The following is a 25,894-nucleotide window of genomic DNA, read 5'->3' as shown; positions in this document are numbered from 1 at the left end:
TCTTGTCCTCCAGCCTCTGCTTGCACTTTGGTCTTTCTGGTCTGCCTTCCTCCCCTACAGATTCATGCCTCTTCATCCCTGAAAGAAAAGCCCAGATATCCCCCTTTTCAAAAAAGTACAATGGCCTTCCTTCACCACATCTCTTGTGAAGTCTCTGGTTTGTTGATTTTATTTCCTGGACCCAAAGCCTCCTTTGGATATTTCTATAGGCATATGTATTGGTATATAGGAAATTTGAATTTTAATGTCTTTCTCCTCTCTTGAGACTGCAACCACACCAACTGTGCAGAAACCAGCATGTATCGGGGCTGGAAGACCAAAAAGGGCAACCTTCACTAGACATAAAATCAGGGATTTTAACTGGCATTTTAGCTTGGCCATTTCCTACATCCTTATGTCCCTGTAGCCGTCAACTCCAACACAGTCCCTTTAGGATGGTAATAAATTACACCATCAACATGGCGTTCCAAACCCCACCCTTGCCAGGTACCACCACACTTTTCCTGGGAGAGGCCTTCTCTATCTCTATGTCCCACCATCCTGTCCAGTGCCACTTGTCACAGACCAAGGAGCTCCACTGGGATGACAAGAGAAAGGCCAGCATACCTCAGTCCACTCACCAGTGGAGGCCTCGGTCCCCACCCACTTGATCTGGGCACAGAGATGCTTCTCAGTGTCACTGTAATGAGTATGACCTGATTCTCATCAGCTCCTTACTGTAAATGTCCAAAATCATGGCCAAATATGTTACCAGAGGTGCAGGTGATTAAGTCAGAGGGCAAAAGATGGTGATGTTGTGAGATCAACCCTTCTAACTGGAAGGAGGACGCCTGTTCACCAGCAGCTTCCTCAGCTCCACCTTCATATTCTTGTTCCTCAGACTGTAGATGAGGGGGTTCACAGTGGGTGGTACTACAGTATAGAATACCGAAACTAGCAAGTCCAGAGTTGATGGAGATTGCGGCAGGGGCCGTAAATAGGCAAAAAAGCCAGAAGAGAGGAATAGAGTCGCCACAAGGAGGTGAGGCAGGCACGTGGAGAAGGCTTTGGACCTGCCCGCTCTGGAAGGCATCCTCAGCACAGTGGAGAAGATGTGAATGTAAGAAATATCCATGAACACAAAGCAGACAAAGTCCAACAGCAGGCTCAGCCCAATGACCGTTAGCTCCCCAATGTTGTAGGAGCAGGCCAGGGCCAGCAGCTGTGGGACGTCACAGAAGAACTGGTGAACATCAGGGGACCTACACCTGGGTACGGAGAAGGTAGCCGCTGTGTGCAGGATTGCATTGACACCTCCACTGACCCAGGAGGAGGCTGCCATCTGCATACAAACTCCACGGCTTGTGAGGATCTCATACCTGAGCGGGTGACAGATGGCCACATAGCGGTCATAGGACATGACTGTGAGTAGGGCTACTTCTGTTGTGGCAAAGAGGAAGAAGAAAAATACCTGGGAAACACACCCAGGGAATGAAATGGTGTTGCAATTTGTCAAAAAGTTTTTAATGGATTTGGGAACAGTGATGGAGATGAGGCACAGATCCAGGAAGGACAAGTTCTTTAGGAAGAAGTACATGGGGGTGTGCAGCCCATGGTCCTTGGTGATGAGGGTGATGAGGAGGAGGTTCCCAAGGAGGGCATCCAGGTAAGCCATCAGGAAGAGCGTAGTGTGCAGGATCTGGAGCTCCCGGATGTTAGAGAAGCCCATGAGGAGGAAGGAGCTCCCAGAGGTGAGGTTGTCCATCTCTCTGGATGTCCCAGCATTTACTATGAAAAATAGAGAGTGTGAGCTCAGGCTTCACCCAAAGGCTTCACTCTTCTGTTTTCCTGATTCACTTCCTCTCACTCATCCGTGCATGGATCAGGAAATGTGAGATGACCTGAAACTGACACCAGCAAGCCTCCATGAGGCTATTTGAGCACCGTATCCACACTGTGTGCATGATGGAAGAGGGAGGTCAGCCTAGTCCAAATCATGAGGCTGTCATCCAATCTGCACGAAGGTCTACAATCCACACCTGTCTCAAATGTCACATACTTGACACTAAAATAGAAGAGGCAGGGGCTTTGGAGCCATCAGTTCCAAATACAAATTTTCATTGAGGCACTTATTAACACCGAGACCCCCAAATAAATTATCCAAACATCATTTCCCTCAATTTACAGTGTAAATTTTTCCACCTGGTCTCTGATCCAAGTGAATAATGCACATAAAATATCTAACAGTTTGTGAACAAGAAGGTCTTTAACCCATACTACTTCCATATGGATTCAGCCTTCCTTCATTATGGCAAAGTCAGAAAAAACATTGAAAATGTGAAAACAATAGAAAAAATACTGAGTGTTGCATCTAGTTGCATGTTATTACTTTGAGCTACTTTACAGTGCTGGAGGTTTTAGGATGTTGTCAACTATGAAGATCATTCTTGTTCATAGAAACATAACTGATTCAAATTCTCATGTAGTGCAGTAGGTCGCTGCTCTGTGGACCATGTCATTCACATCCCTCTGTAAACCCCATCCTGCTCCATTTGCCTTGAGTGTGACACTTTGATTTCTCCTCTGAACCACTTGTGGTGTCTTGCCAGTCCCTCCTTATTTAATGAGTTAGACCAAAGTTTGTCCTGCACTTTTTATGGACATACAGTATCTGTGCATATCTTGGGGCACAGTATGAGTGATATGTAATGATGGAGTCAAAGTAACCAGCATTTGCTTCTCTCCAACATGAATCACTTCCATGTGTTGGGTAGGAACATTTAGACTCTTCTCAGTATTTTAAAATATGTTACAGACTGTTGAAGGCTAAGGTCACCCTACTAGACACAGGAAGACAACACCACACGTTCTCACTATTTGTGAAAACTGTAACACTGACCTCATGGAGAGGAGAGTGGAACAGTGTCACTGGAGACAGGGAAGAGTAGGGAGGAGTGGGCCCAAAGAGGCAGGAAGGGCAGGAAGACACAGTCAGGAGGAATTCATTCTGGGTTCCATAGCCTGTGCTAGTTTTATATTCACATGAGAGTCTTGATTTTACTGTCTGTCTGACTGTCTGTCTGTCTGTCTATCTATCTGTCTGTCTGTCTATCTATCTATCTATCTATCTATCTATCTATCTATCTATCTATCTTATTCAGCACTTACCTGGATAGCAATTCCTAATATTCAAAGCCACACTTCATGAAAATACTTGATAGATCTTAGGGGACTAATGCATCAGAGACAGATGAGAGAAATGCAAAGATGCTCTTCATTTTTTTTTTTTTTTGTCATGTCATAGTTTACTAAACCCTGCTGCTCGGTAGCACTGGTCTGTTTACTGTAATATCCACACTAATTTCTTGCACATACAGTCCTTCTTATCCTCTCCAAAATCCTCAAAGTGGATGCCCTTGTCTTTCAGGCTACACTGCAGTGAATCCTAGGCAGTTGGGGCACCAATTCCCCCCTTCTGTTCAAAACTGCCTGCTGGCTCTGCTTTCCCCTTTGGGTCAGTCTGGGTGCCACAGCCTTCCAGCTCTCACCTGTCAGTGGAGGTGGGCTGCTTGTCACCAGGCTGAGGGTAGGAAACCCCTGCATGTCACCACCAAGCGCTCTCTTCTGGTTTGCTTTTATGTTCCTTCCCATGTCTAAGAGGAGGAAAGGCCCTCTCCTTCACAGAGTTGTAGTGCAGATTGCACTGGGGACACTGATGCTGTTTTGTAAAGTGAGTTTAACATCCATGTTTCCAAGTGTATTCTGAGGAGCCAACTAGGAAGGATCCCTGTGTGAGGGCTAGCAGCCACTCCAGGGTTCCCCCTAGACCAGTTCCTAACCCAGTGCTTATTCGGTAAAGGCCAACAATGTTTTTCCTGAACAATGCTATTAATTAGTCAAACTAAGCTTTTTGTTTTGTTCTTGATAAAACTTCTGCACTTAAAGACTTTTTCCCCCAATTTTTCCCCTTTTCTTTCTGCAGTTTGAATTTTTGTTATGTAAATAGATACATGAAAATTTAACAAATACCATGGTGCTGACTTTGTATAGGTACTTATGCTCTGTGGGAAGATACTGGCAGCTTGTCTTTGTCTAGATATGATTGGGAATGGTTACACAGCAGTGGAAATATGAAGTGGCATGGTGCTGCATGGGCACCTTACACTTCAGAAAATAAATGAAAATTGCCTTTCAAAATCGATTCCAGTGGAGACAGTGACCCAAACTGCTCTCTTTTCCTAAACAGAATTTTCTGTTTCCTGGGGTATTATCCTGATTTGTCCCTTTGTAAACTCCATATCTCTTAAAAGACCTACCCGCGCTGCCTTCCAGTCCTACCTGTGTTCCTCCTTTAGTCCCCCTATAGCCACATGAAGCTTTGGGTCATGACGTCAGCCTGCCATCCAGCCAGCTGGCATACGCACAGCAAACAAGGTAGCATACAAACAACCCCACTGCCCAAGAAGGGTGGCTTGTCACTCTTGTGTGACATTGACTTGGTTTTTGTTACAAGCTCTTTGCTCAACCTGACCAGTGGTCCCCAGAGTGTGGCTCTTGACCAGCAACACAGCATCCCTTAGAAACTTGCAAGGAAAACAGACATTGCCTCCTGCCTCCCAGATCTACTGAATCAGAAACCCTGGGACAGACCCAGGGCAGGAGTGGTGATGCCCACTCAGACGGACGTGGCACCTGCTGGTGCTGAGGCTTTTACTGGAGACCTTCTCGGTTTTTTTCTTAAAAGTATTTGTACCCATCACTTTCCACTTTTCTTCTGTCTCCTGAGTAAACACAGACGTACTCTGTCGTTTCCAGCTGTCAAAATAAATTCTCAGCAAGAGCTCCTCTTCCTTCTGGAGACCCAGTCACTTATCTCAAAACTACTACGCGGGAATTACATTTTAATTCTCCGAAAAGTGATAACAGAATAATTTCCTAAACAGTACCTGGAATAAGCATGTACCATGGCACCCAGGGGGCCAGGCAAGGGCAGGCAGCAAGTGTGTCATGAGTTGGGAGGAAACAAAGAGGATCTGGTGTAGAGAGCGGAGGAAAGGGGAAGGTCCTTTAAGCTCTGCTCCTCTGGGGTATGTGCTGAGGCTGAGGTCTGAGAGGTGCTGGAGGAGGAGGTGGGAGCTGGCGAGGAGGAGCGGAGGCTGAGAGAGGAGTTCTCACCTGTCCTGCCTCAGCAAGGGCATCAGGGCCTGCTGCAGGGCTGCAGAGAGGCGCATCCCTCGCACAGCTGCTGTCCACATTCAGCAACTTGCCAGCTGGGAGTTTGGGGGACAGGGAACCAAGTGAGGATGCTACTTTTAAGGGCACATCCCAGGAGGTTGGCAGGACAGGGTCACACCAGGTGTGAGAGAGAAAGAGAAAGCACAAAATAAGGAGGAAAAAACGCAGGGAAGGTCAGATGTGCTCTTCAACGGGTGAGGGAGAACAGAGGGCAGAACAGAGAGCTGGCTGCAGAGCCCTGGGGATGAAGTTCTCCCATTTGCTCCCAAACTGGGAGGGAGTGAGAGGGACAGTCCCTGCTGGCCTCATGGTGTCTCTGCCTTTTTCTCACTGCCTCCCTCTTCCCAACCTAGCTGTCCCGGACCCAGGGCTGTAGGAGACTCCTGTGCTAATGGGAGACAGAGGAGCAGCCTGCAGAGTGTCCTCGCCTCAGGGAGGGTGAGTAGCAGCTTTGGGTGCACACGTGATTTGTCCGTGCTGCCTTGATTAACGTAACATAAAACAAAACGTCACGGCTCCTGCTAAGAGCGTCCTGGCATTGCTGATGTGCAGTTAGAAGGATGTGCTTGGGGAAAGCCCTCCTCTGTCCCTGGAAGCACCCACAGCCTGCCCAGGGCTGGTGCCCTTGGCTTCCCTGGCTGGGCTCCGAGTGGACAGGAAGACCTCACAGTCCCTTTGGAAGCATGCACATACCCATCCATCTTTAATCACTCAACATATTCAGAAAATATTATAATTGCATCAATTCCGAAAGACCAGCTAAAGTGGATTCTAATTGAAACAAAGTGGAGGCTTCTTATATTTTTGGAAGTTTCTGAAAATATTTCTGGGCTCCAAAATAATTTTAATGTCTACTGTTCCCCTCTTCAATATGAATAACTCAGAAATTGGCTCCTAAGGTCCATGTGAGGAGAATGTGTCCAGTTTATGGAGCTCACCCTCCTGGACTCTGAGCTCCCTGTGATGGCTTCTGCTCTTTTCTTCAGAGTAAGGGAATGTGGGAAGGCTGCACTGTGGAAGGCTCGCCAAAGGCAGAACAATTCAGTTGAAGAAATTCACTACTGGGAAACTGAGATCCCGAGTGCTTAACCTCTACCAGCCACAATTGGAGTCTTTCCAAGTGTTACTATAATTTATATCTATGCTAAGATCAACCTGTAATATGCCACTATATAATAAGGTACATATTTTTATAAATATGCAATTTGCAGTGATATTTATACATAATACTTACATCTTTATAACAGGGAGGGAGTGCCTTGCAGGAAACCTGAGCTCTCAGCCCACCTCACATAGCCGGGGCAGGACCTGAATGCAGGTGGCCAGGCTCCACAGGCCTCTCAGTGTCGATAACTTACCTGCCCCCAGATGCCTTCAGGAACAGCTCTTTTTTTCCTGAAATTGAATAGAGAGACACTCTACCACTGAGTTGCTTCCCCCATCCTTTCTGATTTTGACTTTGAGACAGGGTCTCTGCAATGCCCAGGCCTCCAAATTGCATCCTCCTGCCTCAGCCTCCTGAGTGGAAGGCCACCTGTGTGCCTAGCCATAAAAAAAGTTTGAAGAAGTGACCTGGTAACTGGGCTCCTCCGCAGAGTGCCTCTCGTCCTGAAAACAGACTTCACATCCTAGCTTTCTGTTCCTGACCCACATGCAGTATATCAAGCCCAGGGTCTGGCATCAGGTGGTCCCAGGGGTCTCCTCCACTCTGTCTCCCTGTGGGCTGCCAGGAGGTGAGTTTAGCATGTGTTCTGACTTCCCTGCATCACCTGCTACCTCTCCTGAGCTTCAGGGCAGACCCAAGGAGCACAATCCGGACACATGGATGCAGCCAGCCCTCACAGAAGTGACTTACATCTGTGGAGAGCAGCCAGGTAGGAGACAGTGTGACCCTGGGGCCTGTTCAGCAGGGGGTGCCACCCCAGGGCCAGGACTGCTACCCACGCTGCTGCTGCTCCACAGGGCAGGTAAATACCAGGGGAATAGAGCCAATTAGCCACCACACTGTCCCTGGTGGGAAAGGGACTCCGCTGGAAGTGCCTTCTTCACTGCCCCAGTGGCAGCAAATCTCCAGACTGGCTACTCAGGCTCCTCACTCAGCTGTCACAATTCTTCATTTTATTGGTCCCTCTTAGTTATGCATGACAGCAGGATTTATGTTGACATAATTATAAAGGCATGGAGTATACTCCGTCCTCACTCCCCTCTCTCCTCCCTCCCCTGCCCCTACCTCTCCTCTGCTGGTCTTTCTGCTCTTTACTTATGGATCTCACTTATAGGTTTACTTATGGGTGTTTGCATGATCATCCATGATCCTCTGTGATACATGTCACTTGTGCTGACTCTCCCGAGAGCTGAGTGTGATGGTGAAGGACAGTGAGTGTCTCCAGGGCTTGATAAATGAGGGTCTCTGATATGATTTCAACCAAAGTTGTCAGAAATTATAATCATTTCCATAGATTCTCAGGAACCATCTCTATTTAATATTCCTTGAGTTTTCTGTATCTGAGCTTTGGTTCGCTGGTATATGAGAGTCTGGCTCTACCTTGCAGTCCTCTCTCCCACACAGTGATGGATACTTTCTCTCCTTCTACAGAGCACGTGTGATCCAATATCCTCATACTGGTTACTGTTTGGAGAAGTCCTACAGACAGGTGGACATAATGCAATCTAGTGTGCCATCAAAAGAGGGAACACTTAGCTCAGGGCATCCACAGTCTTTCTGGATATTTAAAAAACTGAATTTGAATGTGAAAAACAGGTTATAATCATATTTATTTTCCTGAAATGTCTTTTTAATATTTTTGGTCATATCAGGTTTTTAAATCCATCTGAGTGTTAATGCAATTAATATGTTAAAAGTCATAGTACTGAATTCTGTCTACCCACAGAGAACCAGGTTGACCGTACAAAAAGAACACCTTACTGTGCTTTAAGGCTTTAGGTGAAGCCCCAAGAGGGTGGGCACTATTGACACAGATGGCAGAGTGTCTGCCTAGTGCCCCTCTGTACCACCCTTGCCATCCTTGCTCCTGGGTGCAATGAAAGCTCCATTTCAGTGAAGTGGATCCATATAGAGGGGGTTAATTGTTTTCTAAACACACAAAAAAATGGTTTTAGATTTATCATATTTTGCCAGAATTATTAATTAAAATAGGGGAAAATTTCTTAGTAAATTACTTGTTTTCCTTAATGTTCTATAAATCACAAGGCTATAATTGAGAAATTTTATTTCTCAACTTATCTTTTCCTTATTTATCTTTTCCCAAGAACTCTTTTCATTTAAAATTACATGATTTTTGTTTTTCTTTTTTCTTTTTTATTTTTTTTAGAGAGAGTGAGAGAGGAGAGAGAGAGAGAGAGAGAGAGAGAGAGAGAGAGAGAGAGAATTTTTAATATTTATTTTTTAGTTCTCGGCGGACACAACATCTTTGTTGGTATGTGGTGCTGAGGATTGAACCCGGGCCGCACGCATGCCAGGCGAGTGCACTACTGCTTGAGTCACATCCCCAGCCCCAAAATTACATGATTTTTGTAGCTACATTTCAAATTGTTCATTTGCCAATTAACAACTCTGAAATGTATGTCATCTCAAAAATAGAGGGAACCAGATGCTATATATTTCCATAATTTATTCTTACAAGCCAGATGCCCATCCTTTTCTGCAAATGGGTAAACATAGTCCTTAAATAAAGAAAGAGGACTTCGCAGAAATCTTGTGATATGAAAATAAAGCAGCCATCCCCAATTGTTCTGGATGCTGTGTTAGCCGTAGCATTCTGGCACAATTTATTATATATATTTTAAAATATTTATCTTTTTATTACATTATTTAAATATGAACTATTTTAGTATAGCTATGAGGCAATAAGTTGTCTCACACCCACACACACACACACACACAGACTCACACATACACACACAACCCTGGGATGTGAGGGTAAGCATGACATCGACCCTGTCACCCAGGCCCTTTCCTACATACAGAGGCAAATAATGATTCTGGCTTAATTGATCTGATAACAGGAAAGTGCTCTGGGCCAAACACCAGAGTAATCTGTACTGAATCTTCCAGAAATGAGAAGCCAAACCCAGCTGAATGTCTCTATCCACCTCACTGTGGGACTGCACTATCTCTCTATCCACCTCACTGTGGGACTGCAGTGTCTACGTATGACTTCATCACCATGTTAGCACTTCATGTTTGTGTAGCTAGAGTTCATGAATGAGACGATCCTAGCACAAACACCAAAGATATTTTGAGTGTGTGATTCAGTTTTAGGGCTCTAGACATTGTAAGCAATACTATATTCTAATTTCTACAAACTTTACACTTTCTCAAGTGTCACATGAAACTCATATATATGTGTCAAGATTTATTCTACTGGATATGATGAGAATATGTCCTGACTCATGAAAAAGTAATGATAAAATTTATTTAATGCTAGTTTTGATAGTTTTTGTTGTTGTTGTTGGATCATTTGGATTTTCAAATTTTATGGCCATTCAAATATAAATATATTGCAGTAAGTAGATATATATATTGTTGCATATTAAAATTTGACAATTGGACTGGGGATGTGGCTCAAGTGGTAACGTGCTCACCTGGCATGCTTGGGGTTCTGGGTTCGATCCTCAGCACCACATAAAAATAAAATAAATATGTTGTGTCCACCAAAAACTGAAAAATAAATATTAAAAAATTCTCTCTCTCTCTCTTTAAAAAAATTTGGCAATGATTTTCAATTTTCAGGACTCATATTTTAATTTATTCATTTAAATTAGTTATATATGATAGTAGAATATACTTATGCAGTTTTATATATGATACATAGATGGGATACAATTTCATTTTTAAGAGTGTACATGTTGCAGAATCATATTGGTCAGGACTCATATTTTTTATGAGCCTAGTGTTTTAATTGGATTGCATTGGTCAAGAATTCCAATGTACATGAAAAATAATGATGTAGTAAGCATCTGAGATTATTTTTAATTTAACAAAAATATTTTCAATGTTATCTAGTCCTCAAAATGTTGTGACTTTATATATATATAAAATACATATTTATATGTATTTGTATATGTATACATATATATAAATATTATATATATATATATATATATATATATATATATATATATATATATAACCATTTTCTTTTGGGTGGGTGCATATATATTGGAGTAGAGAGTAGTTAGCAGTTAGTGCAGAATTTATCAGCTTTCTTTACCGCATCTAAGAACCTGATCATTTGACTTTTATTTATAGATCTAAAATAGTAAATATGAGTGGATTTTATAATATTCATGTCTCTCTAAATATGTTGGATTATATCTGTGTATCACCACCCATCATATTAATTTTAGATTTTAGAGAATTGCTGATCTTATTTTATTAGAGTCAAGTCTGTGACGTATACTAGAGATTATCCAAAAAACAGACTTCAAAGGATTAATTAATGTGTGATGCTTCCCAACTAGTAAACAAACAGCTTCATGGTAATTTCAGAAGGAAACTCCATTCTTAACTCCATTATGAAGATGTGAATGTGCAGAGGAAAACATGTATTGAAATTTACTATGGATATGCCTGGTTCCAGATATTTGCATTCATTTATTTATTTTGAGAAAAAGAAGAAAGAAGTGTTGCTTTGCTAGCAAAGGAGAAACACAGGAGACTCCTGTCCCAAAGGCTGTGACCCTCTTGATCAGGAGGGACAAGGCATTTCCCAGATATTTGCATTTATTAAGAAGCAAGTCACTGAGAAATTGGGTATTGCCTAATGTTTCCAAAGGGTTACACCAAGATCAAGGTACATGAGTCCAAATAATTAAAGATGCAAGTAGAAATCAATTCATTTGGACACGGAAAAATCACAACCCCCAAAAAACTCCATGAACATGCTGTGTGAAAAGATCAAAATAATATTTTAATCTCTGGTGAAACTTGCATGCTCTCAGGATATGAAATGTACATTTTAAACATATACTTCTTAGCCAGATGTGGTGGCACACCTGTAATCCCAGCTCCCTGGGAGGCTGAGGCAGGGACCATGGTCACACCATGGGAAATGCTGGTGTTACAGTTATCAAGATGTGATGTTCAGGGCAGGTATAAACAGCAAAGTAGGAAAATGCTGGCAAACTTGTAGAATGTGTCTTCAGACTTTGCTTCCATGAGTGGATGGCAGCAGTTTCTCTAAAGTTAATTCAATGTCCTAATAAATTCCATTTCTATGTATTTATAAATAATATGAAAACTGATCCTAAAAAGCTTTGCTTGTATGCAAATATCCACAGCAGCTTTGTAAACAGAGACTAGTGTCCATCCTAGTTTATCCTGGATAAACAAACTGGCAAAACAAACAAAATCAAACTGCCACAACAGACCCAATTTCACAGGCACAGCAGTAAACAAGCCCCAAAGAAAGACAGCATATTCCTGATGCCATTCATCCAGTGCTCCAGGATGGGCTGAGCGTGCTTCTGGGGACAGAAATCAGAACACTGGTCACCTTGGGCCGGGAAAGTTAGCTGGACATTCCCACTGGGCAACATTAGGGGTGATGGGGATATTCTGTGGTTTGATCGCATCATCCTTTTTCTAGGTCTAGGGGGGTCACCTCTAGATGTACAATGTACAATGTACAATCAGCTTTGCCTGTAACTGACATCTCCCCACAGTGGCTGTGCTGACTTCCATTCCCCAGCAGAGCATGGGGCCACGGGCTCCTCTGTGTCCACATCCCACCAGCATCGTTGTTTGCTTGGTTGTTTTGATTAAAGCTATTCTGACTGGGGTGAGAAGGAATCTCAATGTAGTTTTATTCACATATTTCCAATGACTAAAAACATTTAGCTATTTTCATATATTTATTGGCCATTTATACTTCTTTTGTAAGTGTCTAGATTATTTGCCCACTTGTTTTTTTAATTACAATTAAATTTAATTAAAAATTTTATCAAATTTTTATTGGTGCATCATAATTATACTCACAGTGGGATTCAACATGCCATGCGTTTGCTCATTTTTTTTAATTAAATTACTTGTTTTTTTGTTGTTACTTTTCTGCTTGTGTTTTGTCTCTAGTTCTTCACGTGTTCTAGGATGGATCCTGCCATTGCAGAGGTCTTTCACTTCCTTGGTGAGGTTAATTTCTAGCTATTTTTGTGGCTATTATGAATGGGATTATTCCCCCCAGGTCCTTTTCCAACAGGTCAACTTGGGTTGTACAGCAAAGCTACTGGATTTTATGTGCTGATTTTGACTTCCTGCTCTGCAGGGTTTATCAGCTTCACCTGTCTTTTAGTGGCACCTCAGGGTTGTCTAAGGACTCATGTCATCTGGAAGCAGGACTAAAGTCACTTCCTCCTTTCCTGTGTGTGTCTTTCTCTTGCCCGACTGTTCTGCCTGAAATGTTAAGTACCGTATTAAAGAGGGGTGGTAAGAGTGGACAGCCCTGCCCTATTCCTGCTTCTGGAGAAACTTCTTTCTGTTTTCCTGCTCAGTACCATGCTGTCCATTGGTTCATCCTGTGCACCCTTTATGTGGTTGAGGGGTGACCCCCCAAACCTAGCCTTTCATTGATTGCTTAGGACTCAGACCATGCTCAATCTCAAAGATGGCACTATGTGAATTTGTATAGACTGCAATTTCTTTTGATGTCAGTCAACATTGTCTGTAAATGTTGATTTGATTAATGTGGTCAATAGTGTTTTTCAGATCTGTATTGGATTATTTTATCTGCTGAATTTATTAATAACTGACATAAGGGTGTTGAAGTCTCCCAATAAAATTGTGAATGTGTCTATTTCTCCTGGAATTTCAGTAATTTTTGATGCCCTTGTGTCTAGGGTAAACATATTAAGGAATTTTACATCTTCTTTGCAAAATGACCTGTTTCGTATATCTAATTCTGTTATTATTCCTAATTACTTTCATTGTTCCAAAAGTCCTTGTCTGAACTCAACACAACTGCCCAATATCTTTTGTTAGTTTCAGCATGGAGGTTCTCTCTCCATTTCTTTACTTTTAATCTACCAATATCTTTATATTTAAAGTGATTTTTTAATAAGTAGCATATAGTTGATTCTTATAATCAACTCTGATAATTTTCATCTTTTAAGTGTTCTGTTTTGAACATTTATTTTTAAAGTAATTATTGAAAGAATTAATTCAACATCTACAATGTTTTTAATTCTTTCATATATGCTTTTTTATTTTTCTCTTCTTTCTGACTTTTTTTTTTTTGTACTGGGAATTGAACTCAGGGGCACTGGACCACTGAGCCACACATCCCCAGCCCTATTTTGTTTTTTATTTAGAGACAGGGTCTCACTGAGTTGCTTAGGGCCTGGCTTTTGCTGGGGCTGGCTTTGAAATATCAATCCTCTTGCCTCAGCCTCTTGAGCTGCTGGGATTACAGGCCTGCACCACCACCCCTGGCTTCTCTCTCTCTCTCTCTCTCTCTCTCTCTCTCTCTCTCTCTCTCTCTTTAAAGTGTTTTATGTGATTTAATTTGTCATGTCTTTTAGCATACTAACTATGCATCTTTTAAAAAAACTTTAGTGGTTGTCCTTGAATTCTAACATACATTCTATCTAACTTAGGTCCACTTTCAAATAGCACTGTGTCACTTTTTGTGCATTGAGAAACTTCAGAGAATGAAGTAACTCATAATATTCACACAATAACTGCCCAAACAGTACTGTTGTGGGACACAATAGCCTGCTTTATGTTTATTTGAATTTTGAAAGGTTACTAATCATCTCATTCCCCAAATTGTGATTGTCAGTTCTGCATGTCACTGCATGTCATCCTATCATGTAGATCACAAGGAAACTCTTTATTTTATTTTTAATTAACTTGATGTTATTGCAAAGAAGCTGTCAAAAGCTAAACCATGTTTAAAATCAGATTATTGGGTCTAAGGTTCAAGCTCAATGGTGGAGTATATGAATAGGTTTCCATTTCCTTTTTTACTTCTATTTCAATATGGCATTACTTTTTCAACAATTTCAAATTTCCAACTTTTTTTTATCTAAAACTAGGGCTCATTTGTTTTGTTTACCAGATTATTTACTTAGGTTCCCCATTTTCCCTTAATTTTTTCACCCAAGAGATCGCATTGAGTTATTTGATCTTTTCACAGTCACATTCCTTAACACCCTCAGGCTGAGCCTACACATGTCTCTAAAGCTCCAATTCTTCTTTTTAGTGGACTTATTCTCCTTCATATTGACACTGTGCACCTTTTATAAAACTAAAATAGCCATCTTCTAAACCCTGCAGACTGATCTCTTAATCAATTAGCATCTGCAAAAAAAACTAGATGATGAAAATCCATGCTACATTCACATGCTTCCTAAGGATTTTTTAAATATAAAATCCTAATTTTCATAATAATTGCTTGAGGTAATAATGAGAAATTCCACCTCATAGATGGGAAAATGGTGTTTATACAACTATGCAGGATTATATAACCAGTGACTAATGATAAAAATATTATAATTTAGGAGGAATTAAACACTAGTGTTTTGGTTTGTGTTTGCTGTTTTAATTCGGAGGCAATTCAGTGCACCATTTCTTTTAGTTACTTCTCTTTTCCGTTTAAGCAGGCAAGTAAGATTTGACAATGTAGAGTACTTTCCATATTCTAATATGCTTCAGGTAATAAATGACCATGAATTCTCATCCTTTTAAAATTCATAACAGTTACATTCAGTTACAAGGAGAAAACATCATGGCTGAATACAAAGTGTGACTATGATCATAAAGAAAAGATCAGATAAGGAGAGTGGCCTAAATCAGAAATCAGGAGGAAAAAGTGTGCTACAAGTCGCCCGTGATAGAGCAGTGAGTACCGGGATATAAGCACTTAGTGGATGTCAGCCTCAGTGTTGTCATGTGTGAGGTGAGGTCGTGGCAGCGAGGGACCTCTCCTCAGAAGTGGAACTACACATCATGACTGCTGGGTAAACCTTTGACTCAGAACCTAAAATCCAGTGGAGCATTGATGGACAGTGAATGGATGGCCACCACAGGAAGACACTGGAGGTGGCCAACACAAAGCATGCCATGGAGCCACTGGAGTGTCCACATGACGGGATCTGAAAGCTGGAGGAGATGGAAGTGGCCACCTGGGTGACAAGCTGTGGGAACCAGGAGTGATGGCCATGGTCTCCAGTATTCACACAACAGGAAACAGAACCAGTAGAGAGCAAGGGTGGTGCAACAGGAATCCATGCCAACAGTGTAGGTCAAATGCACCAAGAACGTGAGTGGGAAAGCAGAGTCTCTTCAACCAGTTGTGCTGGGAAAATCACACAGTCAATGTAAAGAATGACAGATGCTTATCTCTCACCATGGACGAAAATCAACCTGAAATTAATCAAAGACCTAAGACCTGAAAGTACAGGTGAGGGTTTGGATCTTTGAGCATTTTGTATTTTTTTAATGCCCAGATGTTGGTTCCACATGAAATACGTGACAATGTCTCAGAACCAGAAGATAAGATGATATCTGGATGTCAATCATGCCCTGCTGACTGCTGCAAATTAGCATTTGCTTAGAAGAGAAGAAGTGATGTTGAAAGTCCAAGTTCTGATTGCTCCATGTGGTGCTATTCACAGAGGATGAGAATGCAGAAGCAGTCCTGGTGCCTTCAGTGTGGGGTGTGTTCAGGGCAGCCGAGAGAGCACGATGTGAATGTGCTTCAGAAGATGAAAGGTCATGGAAATCATGCTGAAAATCTTGATGTTTCAGAATAGATGTGGCAATAGTTCCTGAAGGATTTTTGTTTCTATAGGAGCATATAATATCCATGTGTTTAAGGAACTGAACAGACACTTCACGGAAGAAGAAATACAGGTGGTCAATAAATATATGAAAAAATGTTCAACATCTCATAACTAGATAAATGTCAATTAAAACTACACTGATATTCTATCTCACTCCAATCACAATGGAAATAATATTAAGAATACAAGTAAGTACAGTAAGTGTTGGTGAGGATGTGGAGGAAAAGATTCATTGCTGATGGGACTGCAAATTGGTGTGACCCATCTGGAAAGCTGTATGGAGATTCCTCAGAAAATTTAGAATGGGACCTATTTGACTCAGTTATCCCACTCCATGGTATATACTCAACAGATTTAAAATCAGCAATCTACAGTGATACAACCACATCAATTTTTTATAACAGCTCAAATCACAATAGCTGAACTATGGAACCAAAAGATGAATGGAGAAAGAAATTCTGGTATGTGTACACAATGGAATATTATTCACCCTTAAAGACAATGAAATTACGGTATTTTCTGGTAAATGGATGGATATGGACACTGTCATGCTAAGTGAAATAAGCCAATCCCCCCCTCCCAAAAGAAATGGTCAAATATTTTCTCTGATATGTGAGTGGCAAACACACAATGAATAGGGGGGTGAGGAGCAGAAGAGAAGTACAATAAAATAGACAATGGGGAATGGAGGGAAGGAAGGGGGATAGGAAAAGGAAAGACAGTGGAACGAGTCTGACACAATTTGCCCTGTACACACATGAAAACAACACAGTGAATCCACCATCTTGTACATCCACAGAAATGGGATCCTAACTAGAATAATAGATATTCCAACCTTGTATAATAACATCAAATGGATTCTACTGTCATGCACCACTGAAAAGAAACAATAAATTTTAAAAAGATTTTTTTTTCTTAAAAGGTAACCTGGTACGTTATGTATGATGAAGAAAGGAGACAGCAGGAAGAGGAACCAAAAGAGTAGTTTAATTCTGCACCAGGGATGGAATTCTAAAGATTTCGCAAAAGGAAAACCATATAAAATAATGGTGGTGGAGAAGGACAGAGTCCTGCTTCAGCACCAAGGCCACCCACTGACCTCCTTAACCTGTTCTTTCTTTAGGAAAAAAGGGTGCTGGGAAAGCCACTGAATTGAGGACATATTGACTGTAGACAACAATATCCTTTAGAAGGATAAAGGTGAAATGAGAATGGGTTCTACACTTTGGATGTCTAATCAGAGGATAGGCTGAATAGCAGAATCAGGAATGGTCAGGCAGTTTGAAATAGAAGGAAAGGAATAAGTAGATTGTAGACAGGTTAAAAATGTGGTCCTTATGTTATATTCAGGGAAATGATGTCAAGAGAAAGATGGAAATTCATGATTAGGGGCCACAGCATGAGAGTGATGATAAAGATTTGAGAATACCATTTAAGAAAAGATCAGAAGGAAAAAAAACATGAATTCTTACAGATATACTGAATGGAAGAAGAATTATTTTAAAATGATTTTTATGGTTCAATCTGAAGAAATCAAGATTTGCAAAAAAAAAAAAAAAGATTTGCGTGTTTCTGTGGTGGAACTGTATGTAAAACCATTGAAGTGAAGGACCTTCTGGGGAGGGAGGAGAAGCAGCAGGTGGTGGGTGGGGACGTGGGCAGGGGGAGACTCAGCAGGAGGGCAGGGGAGGGATGGAAGAGGGTGTCTGCACCCCTTGGGCATAAGACACCTGAACCAGGGCCAGCTGTGCAGCACCCAGCGCTCAGACTCCACTGGCAGCTCAGCCTCTGCAGGGCGACCTTCATGTCTCGGTTCCTCAGAGAGTAGATGACGGGGTTCAAGGGGTGAGGATGGAGTAAAAGACGGTGCCAGGAGACCCTGGATGGGGGAGTACTGAAATGCAGACTCAGGTAGGTGAAGCCTCCACTGCCGTAAAACAGGAGGACAGTGATCAGGTGGGAGGAGCAGGTGGACAAGGCCTTCCAGCGGCCGTCCCCCGAGGGTATCCGAAGGAGGGTGGAGAGGATGCTGATGTAAGAAAGGACCGTGAGGGCGAAGGAGCTCAAGATGATGCAGCTGCTCACGGCAAAGCCCACCTCCTCCCTGGGGTGGAAGTCAGCACAGGAGAGCCTCATGAGAGCGGAGATGTCGCAGAAGAAGTGCTCCACTACGTTGGGCCCACAGAAGGGCAGAGAGAAGGTGTTGACGGTGTGGAAGGCTGAATAGAGGGTCCCGCCCACCCAGGCCAGGACCACCAGTGCCCAGCACCATCCGTGGCTCATGATGGTCCCATAGAGCAGGGGCCTGTAGATGGCCACACACCGATCATAAGCCATGGCTGTGAGCAGAAAGCACTCAGCTGAAGCAAGTGTGAAAAACATGTAAAGCTGAGCCACACACTCGAGGTAGGAAATGACCCCAGGGCCCTGCAGTGTGGTAGCCAGTGCCTTGGGGATGGTTACCGAGGTGTAGCTCAGGTCCAGAAAACACAAATTCTTCAGGAAGTGTGGAGGTGGCTGTCTCTAAGCACAGCTGTGATGATGGACATGTTGCCTAGGAGGCCAAAGGCATAGACCAACAGGAAAGAGACAATGACTACTGGCCTCCATTCTGGGATGTCTGAGAAGCCCCTGAGGATGAAGTGAGTCACTCTGGTCTGATTGGACATTTCTCCCCCTCTGAAGTTGTGTTCAGATGCAGTGGCCACAGATAGCTAAGAGGAGGTCAGCTGGGAATATGTCCAGAGAGGTCCTTTGTCTACAGAGGTTCATCTTCTCTCAATGGAAAAACATCCTAGAAGCAGCTTATATGAGAATCATAATCCAGGAAATTTGATTATTCTGAGGAATCACTCTGCACCTGTGCCCCAAGTCAACTGCTCTGATCACACTGTAGGAAAACAGTGTCTCATGGAAGAGAGGAGAGGAGGGGAGGGAGGGAAAGCAGAGAGGAGAAGATAACAGAAGAGACAGATGTCTGACAATTTTTCCTCCCATTCGTTGTGGGGGCTTCAGGTAAGAGGTCTCATGTATTTACTTCACGCATTGACCCAGGTCACCACTTGGGGTGTTTCAACATTAACCCAATTGGTGATGCTTTAGTGAATGGAGAGATGGGTCTTTTTTAACCCCTTCCTTCCTCATGGTGCTCCTGCCATAGATTTCCTCAGCCCTCCTAGGTTTTTCCTGTTATCACCTTCTCGCCCAGCCTCCTTTACTGCTGTTAATTTCTTTCCTAAACTATTGGCTTTCTTGGGGGATTTTTTTTGTCAAGTTGAAATATTCTACTTGTATTTTTGGTAGTTTCAGGATTTATTACCAGATATGGTGTTGACATTTTTTTAATTTATGAAATACAATTAACATCTTGATCAGGAAATATTTAGTTCATTAAAAACCAACAAGGACAACCCCAACTTCTAGCTAATAAGATCTAAAAAACACAATGAACAAAAGGAAAGGAGGAAGGAGGCACAGATCAGGAGGAGGAGTAGAAGAGGAGGGGTTAGGACAGAGAACGAAATGCAGTCTCTCTGCAGCAAACCTTTTAGCAGAGTGCACAGGAGAAGGACAGGAATGTGTTCCCGCCATTCGGGATTCCGTCTGTCTGTGAAGTGTGGCTGGGTCTCTATATACTGCAGACATCATCCAAAAGGAGATTGGAGGGGCTTCTTGTATATGAAAGAATAAAATAGAAGTCCACTCCTCAGAGCTCAGTCTGTGACCTGCAGAGGCAAAGACTTCTGTTTTAGAAGATGCTTGTTCTTTGTGCCATGTGTAATTCAGGTAAGAGGTCTCATGTATTTACTTGCAGCATGGAATAATACTTTGGAAAACACTAGCTATAATAAAAAACTAGGAATGGAACCCTGAAATGAAACTGCTCTCCAATTCCTTTGTATTCATCCAAAAGAACTAAAATTGGCCTAGTATAGTGACACAGCCACATCCATCCACGTTTACAGCACGACTCCCAAGAGCCAAGGTAGGGGTGAAGACATGAATGGATCCAGAAAATGTAGACTAATATGGCTGAGGTTGCTCAGCCACCAAGAAGAATGAAATGATGTCATTTACTGGTAGGTGGATGGAGGTGGAGAACTTCATGCTGAGTGAAATAAGCCAGAGTAAGAAAACCAATGGTGGAATGTTTTCTCTCTTATGTGGGTTAGAACAAAATAAGGAATGGGGGAAATAGTGGACCTCAAGAAGGGAAGACAGTGGGAGAGGAGGAGCTGAGAAATGAAATTCACCAAACTATTCTGTGCACATGTGTAAACCCCCAGGGAAGGCTGCCCTTAGGTTTATCTGCCCACTGTTAATTTAAAAAACAACAAATAAATAGAAAGAAGTCCATTACAACAGGAAGGAGGTCAGAGAATAGGAAAGGGGAAGGGAAGGGGAAGTACAGGGGGCTGAAAGGTGGCAGTTTAGTTTCATGCACATACTAATATTTCAAAATAAAACCTACTATCATGTATAACTATAATGCACCAATAAAATCATTAAAATTATTTAGTAAAAAAATTAGTGTCAAATTTCTAAAAGGAAAGTCTTACATATATACTTTATTAATTTAATTTAAAATATGGAATATTTAATATAATTCACAAAATCTTATAGACTGTACTTACTACAGAATAGCATATTTAGTTAACATGGATATATTTTACAAACAAGGGAAGATCAAAAACACATACCTAGCAAATCTGAGGTTCAAACAGCTGCTTTTCTCTGCATAGATGTGTCAAGTAGTGCCATAGTGAAGTTCTGGCTCCTAACCCCTGTTGGGGGATGATGTCCCTCAAGCCTCATTTTTTAGACAGGACAGGACACTTGCTGTGATGCAGCAGCAGGAAGGTGCTGGGGAGTGGCCACAGCTCACCTCCTCCTGCAGGCCCATTCTTATTCCCAGGCCTCCTCACCTGAGTGACTGAGAATCCTGACTCAAGGCTTAACTCTTCCAGCCAGGCCCTATGACAAAGCTCTGACAGCTGCCCATCAACAACACTTTCATAGGAAATTCTTATTCACTTTGGAAGTTGGTTAAAGTTAGGAAATTTAAGTTTATTCCAACATTCAATAAAATTTAAATACATCCATGCAAACTTTTCTCCACTGTCACCTCCTGTGGAGGAGTCCTAGAATTGCTTCCTATCCTCAAACACATTGAAGTCAAGTTGAACACAATGAACATATTGAAATTAGAATACATAAAATTCAATTTTGTGGGATCTTTTATAAAACTGCTCTGCTAGGACCCAGGGAAACTGTCTTTGACTGAATGCAGGAACTTAACTTAAGCCCTGAGCCCAGGTGTGTGCACCAAATCCCTGCTCCTAGGGGTCTGGTTAGTGTCTGTTTCCTACTTGCTGTCTTCTCCCTCTGCGGGCCTGATCCTCCAGAGCAAGACAGGCCTCTTTCCCTATGTGCAGTCTGTGCTCAGCGGAGAATAAAGGAGGGAGCAGCCTGAGTGCAACCTGGTGGAAGTTACCCTTCACACACTCGGCTTTAGACGTGGTTCTGCAGGAGCTAGCTCTAGTATTTCCAGCTGTGTGAGTGTGCAACCTCCTGCATAGGATAGTCAAGAACCCTGCAGTCATCATAACCCCAGGATGAAATATGCTTGAGACAGTTATTGAATACTATTGCCTGGTAGAAGCTCATCTGCCACTCTGAGCCCTTCCTTTCCCAATTTACCCAAAGTCTAGAGAAGACATTCCCTATATGCTGCAGAACTGCAGAGCCAAGGTCACGACCCCATCTCTGATTCCCACAGCTCCCCTCAGTATTCAAAATTAGTAAGAATTGAAAGAGAACAGTTGGTCCTCCTCCCAATGGTCAGTGGGTAGGTAGAACTGGACTTGGAGGACACTAAAGAGCATTGATACAGGTGAGGATGCTGCTTGAGTTACAACTCTGGGAATCTGTTGGAGGCAGTGCTGGAATTTTCCTTAGGACAGAGATATCTGTGCAATACTTGGGAAATGGCAACTTGCTCAGAGTTCAACCACTAGAATACCTATTGTGTGTGGGAGGTACCCCAGGGTCTTCTCCTACCTGGAATTCCTGATGCAGCTTGTCACATAATTCTCTGTCAGATGCAAGGAAAAGTAATTCAAGGAGTAGTGTGTGTATGAGCGAGCAGCAAGATCCTGGGGGAAACCAGAAGGGTATGAGCTCTTGGCTGGTCAGGGATTCAGCAGTGGTCAGCAGGATGCCCATACCGGCTCAAGTCAGAGAGACCAGGCGAGTCTGTGGCTCCTGCTTCAAGGTTCAAGGAGCAGGGGAGAGTGACTGTGCACCTGGGCTGAGGCTAGTCCAGCAGAGCTGGGGACAAGATGTCCCCTTTCTCCCTCCCTGAACCACCTCCCTAGTCCTCCCTCATCCCAGGAGGACTTGAGGAACCCTGGATGATAGAGGCCACCCCTGGATAAGGGAAGAGAGAGATGTCAACTCCTGAGTGTGGGATGTGTTCTTGGGTGGATGACCAAACCTTTTAACCAACTGTACGTCGAGGAGAGCAGAGTACAGTGGGTCTCACCAGGAGTCAGTGAAGTTCAGATGTTTGCAAATATCAGAAGCTCTGGAAATTAAGATTGTGTTGGGGAGAATTTCCAACATGACAATTTGTGCCTTCTAAACAGTAAAACATCATTCTATTTATTAACAAAATTAAACATTAACCCAGGGTCCTCACATACTCTGCTTTCTAGAGGATGCCAACCAATGAAAGCAATGTTTTATGGGAGCATGCTGCTGCTTTCCCTGGCCCATGAATGCATTTGTTCCCAAGGGTTAATAGCAGTTTGACCTGCCTTTCTGCTTCAATGTGTATGTAATTGCAAAAGAGAAAGCACTGTTTCCATTAGCACATAATAAATCATGAAAAACACATTTGAAATAATAGTTTGAAACAGGTGTGGCAACCCAGAGGGGAGCACCTCATGTTCCTGCACTTTTGGGAATCTGCACTTTCCTTCAGAGTGCTGCTAGGTGTTGGAGAGGGCAGGCAGGTGTCCCTGAACTGAAGCTGCTCAGAGCAGAGGCACATTCTTCTTATGGGGCCACTGCTGTTGTTGTCCCTGGAATCCCACCTGCCACCGTCCTGCCTGAATTCATCCTTCCTGTCCTCCTATGATAGCCCATTGCTCCGTTCAGACAACTCAGGCTGCCTTCCACCCTGTACCCACTTCAGCTTTACAAGGGCAGGCACAATCAGTCTTTTAATTTCTTTCTTCTTTTTTTTTTCAAATATCCCCACAAAGATTATCTGATGACCACAAACCACACAGAAAGACCATCTCTGCCTGGACCATAGCCAGTCATTCAAGGACTCCAGCCCTCCAGTGTCTTCATGGTTATTGATGTCTCGAGTGTCCAATGTACTTGTAGATAATCTCCTGCTAAACAGAATTCTATGTCTTCAAGGGAAGTTCTCTAAAAGCAGCTGGTGCATTATCTATGGTCACTAAGTGTGAGCACTTCATATCTTTTCTCTGCACATTTGGGGTTTTCTGGAGACAGGTTCACCCCATGCTTCCCCAGTGAGACCTGATTCTACTACAGCAGTCAGAGGTGCACATTAAGCAAATCAGTCCCCAACTTCTGAGGCATGTTTATTAGAGGCAGTGTGCATTAGGTCATAATTCCTAAAAACATGGGAACCTAAAACAGGGTCATTTGTGGACATCTTCAAGAAGATCATGATAGTGAAACACATGTGAATCTTTATTCTCATCTTTACACCGGAAGAGCCATTTGATGCTTTCAACATTCCAAAACAGAGATGAAATCATTTAAACAGCTGCAGAAATAGGAATTAGCAGTGATTCCCATCTGGAATATAAAAGACTGGTAAACTAGAAGTAGGTGTGTTGTGCTTGTGCATAGCTGGTGTGCAGATGCAACAGTGAATTTGAGCTCTGAGTGGTTGTAAAATAGAGGTAGTATACCCATTTTATCAGAGTCTGTCTAATCTCTAGCCCTGCAACATTCTATAATCAATGAAAGACAAACTAAAGACATCACTTGCAGTGAGGCAACCACTGAGGTTTTGTCTCAGTTAATCAGATCTCGCACGGAGCAAGACTTACTTTTTGTATGTAGACACATCCAGGTGAGGGCAGAGCAGAACTTCCTCATCAGCAGGTCAGCAAGTCCTAGGGAGGAGAAGGCTGGAGATGGGGGAGTTGGCTGGTTCTTCTGCATGTCTATTAAATAACAAGTACTGACCTTACTTCACACCAGCAGGGAAAATGAGATAATGGGATTGGAGCTCTCTAGAGAGTTGTCCTTGTACCACTCCATGGATATTTTATTTATAGATACTATGGCCTGAGATTTCTGGGGGCACCTTGGGAAATTTGAAAGACATTGAAACAGAACAATTCCTGGAAAACATGGAAATGCCAGTTAGTAATAGAATTTTTAATAAAATACATGGTAGAGGTTGATAATGCAGGAGTTTAAATGGCTGCAGAACAGGAGCTCATGTGGAGGGTCTATCAGATTCTAGGAGGGGAGGTGCTTAGGTATGCAGATGGTTTAGAGATTTACCTATGTACATACATAGGTGTATGTATGTATGTGCATTAATAAATTCCAAAAATTAAAGTCTCTCAGCTGTGTCTACTTTGCCAAAGAGGGTGTTTCTTGAGTGGTGCTAAATAAATTTGTCCCGTAGAATAAAAATAAGAGAGAGAAGCACACAGCTGAGCCTGTGGTGTGTGTAATGAGCTACTTGGGAGCTAGGGAGGAATGTCACAAGTTTGAGGCCACTATGGATAATTTAGTGAGCCCGACTCAAAACATAAGTTTTTTAAAAAGCAATGGGGATATGGGTCCGTGGTAAAGTGCCCCTAGTTCAATAACAAGTACTGCCATAATTTTGTTATTTTAAAATATAAGATGTGGGATGGGAGATAGTGCAGATTGGTTTACAATCGAATTAAGTGGTTATCAGCTTGTAGGCAATTGTTAGAACAATATGAGGTTCCACTGAAACCTCATAGTAACCTCAAAGCAAATACCTTCAGTAGGAAGGAATGTAAAACATGCAAAGGATACCAGGACAGGAATATCAAACTGCAGGCAGGCAAGAAGAGAGGGTCAATGTTAGAAATCAGTCCTCTCCTGTCAATGATTCCTTGAGTGCAAGTGGATTTAGTTCTGCAACCTGAATAGAGGGGCTGAATTTATGAAACCATGAAGTTTAATTATGAGCTGCCTCCTGAAGACTCACCTCACTGTGAGGACAGAGTGAGGCAATGGCACAGGGAGGGTGTTGTATGTTATGAAGGCCAAAGAGAGCAAGGGCAGCTGTACACACCTCATCCAGACTCTAAGGACAGGCAGAGGCAAAGTCCAGTAATGACACGCCTTCAGCTCCTCAAGAGGATGTAACACCCAGCACACATCATGTCACACACCCACGCAGGGAAACACACATCAGGGATGGGAAGGCAGGAAAGATTAGTTCCTTGACAGCATGGGAACTGAGCACCTCAATTTCAAATATGCACAGGTCGCACTGCCAGCAAATCAACAGAAAAATACTAGATTGGAAAAACACTTCAGGCCAAGTGGGCCTAGCAAACATGGAGAGGTCGTGCCATGGCAGAGCAACAGAGCACACCTTCTCCTCAAGCACAGACAGAACATTCTGGAAGGCAGGTTGCATGTTAGGGCACGGCACAGGAACAAGTTCAGGAAGATTACAATAATATGTGGTTTCCTTTGAACCACAGTGGCATGAGAACAGAAACTGAGGACAGGAAGGAATTTGGAAAATCACAAATGAAAATACAGAGAAATTTTAAAATATACTTCTGAACACCTAGTAGGTTGATAAAACAGTAAAAGCCAAGTCTAAATA

At 42.6% G+C, this 25,894-nt stretch overlaps 1 protein-coding gene and 1 pseudogene across 2 annotated transcripts; both read right to left on the bottom strand.

Moving 5' to 3' along the window:
* Positions 1-811: 811 nt before the first annotated feature.
* On the bottom strand, positions 812-1,744 carry LOC308643406 (olfactory receptor 14A16-like; the record flags this gene model as incomplete). Its single annotated transcript, XM_081283262.1, has 1 exon — positions 812-1,744. The coding sequence occupies one exon, from the start codon at positions 1,742-1,744 to the stop codon at positions 812-814; it is 933 nt and encodes a 310-aa protein (XP_081139388.1).
* Positions 1,745-15,120: 13,376 nt separating this feature from the next.
* LOC308643299 (olfactory receptor 1E16-like) lies at positions 15,121-18,686 on the bottom strand (annotated as a pseudogene). Its single transcript has 2 exons — positions 17,748-18,686; positions 15,121-15,212 (listed from the first exon to the last, which is right to left on the bottom strand). The product of its transcript is annotated as an olfactory receptor 1E16-like (transcript).
* Positions 18,687-25,894: the final 7,208 nt, after the last annotated feature.

The sequence above is a fragment of the Spermophilus citellus genome (assembly GCF_964194105.1).
Source record: "Spermophilus citellus genome assembly, chromosome: 1".
Lineage (NCBI taxonomy): Eukaryota > Metazoa > Chordata > Mammalia > Rodentia > Sciuridae > Spermophilus > Spermophilus citellus.
Note: the sequence above shows the minus strand (reverse complement) of the source record. Positions and strands in the feature narration are given on the sequence as shown.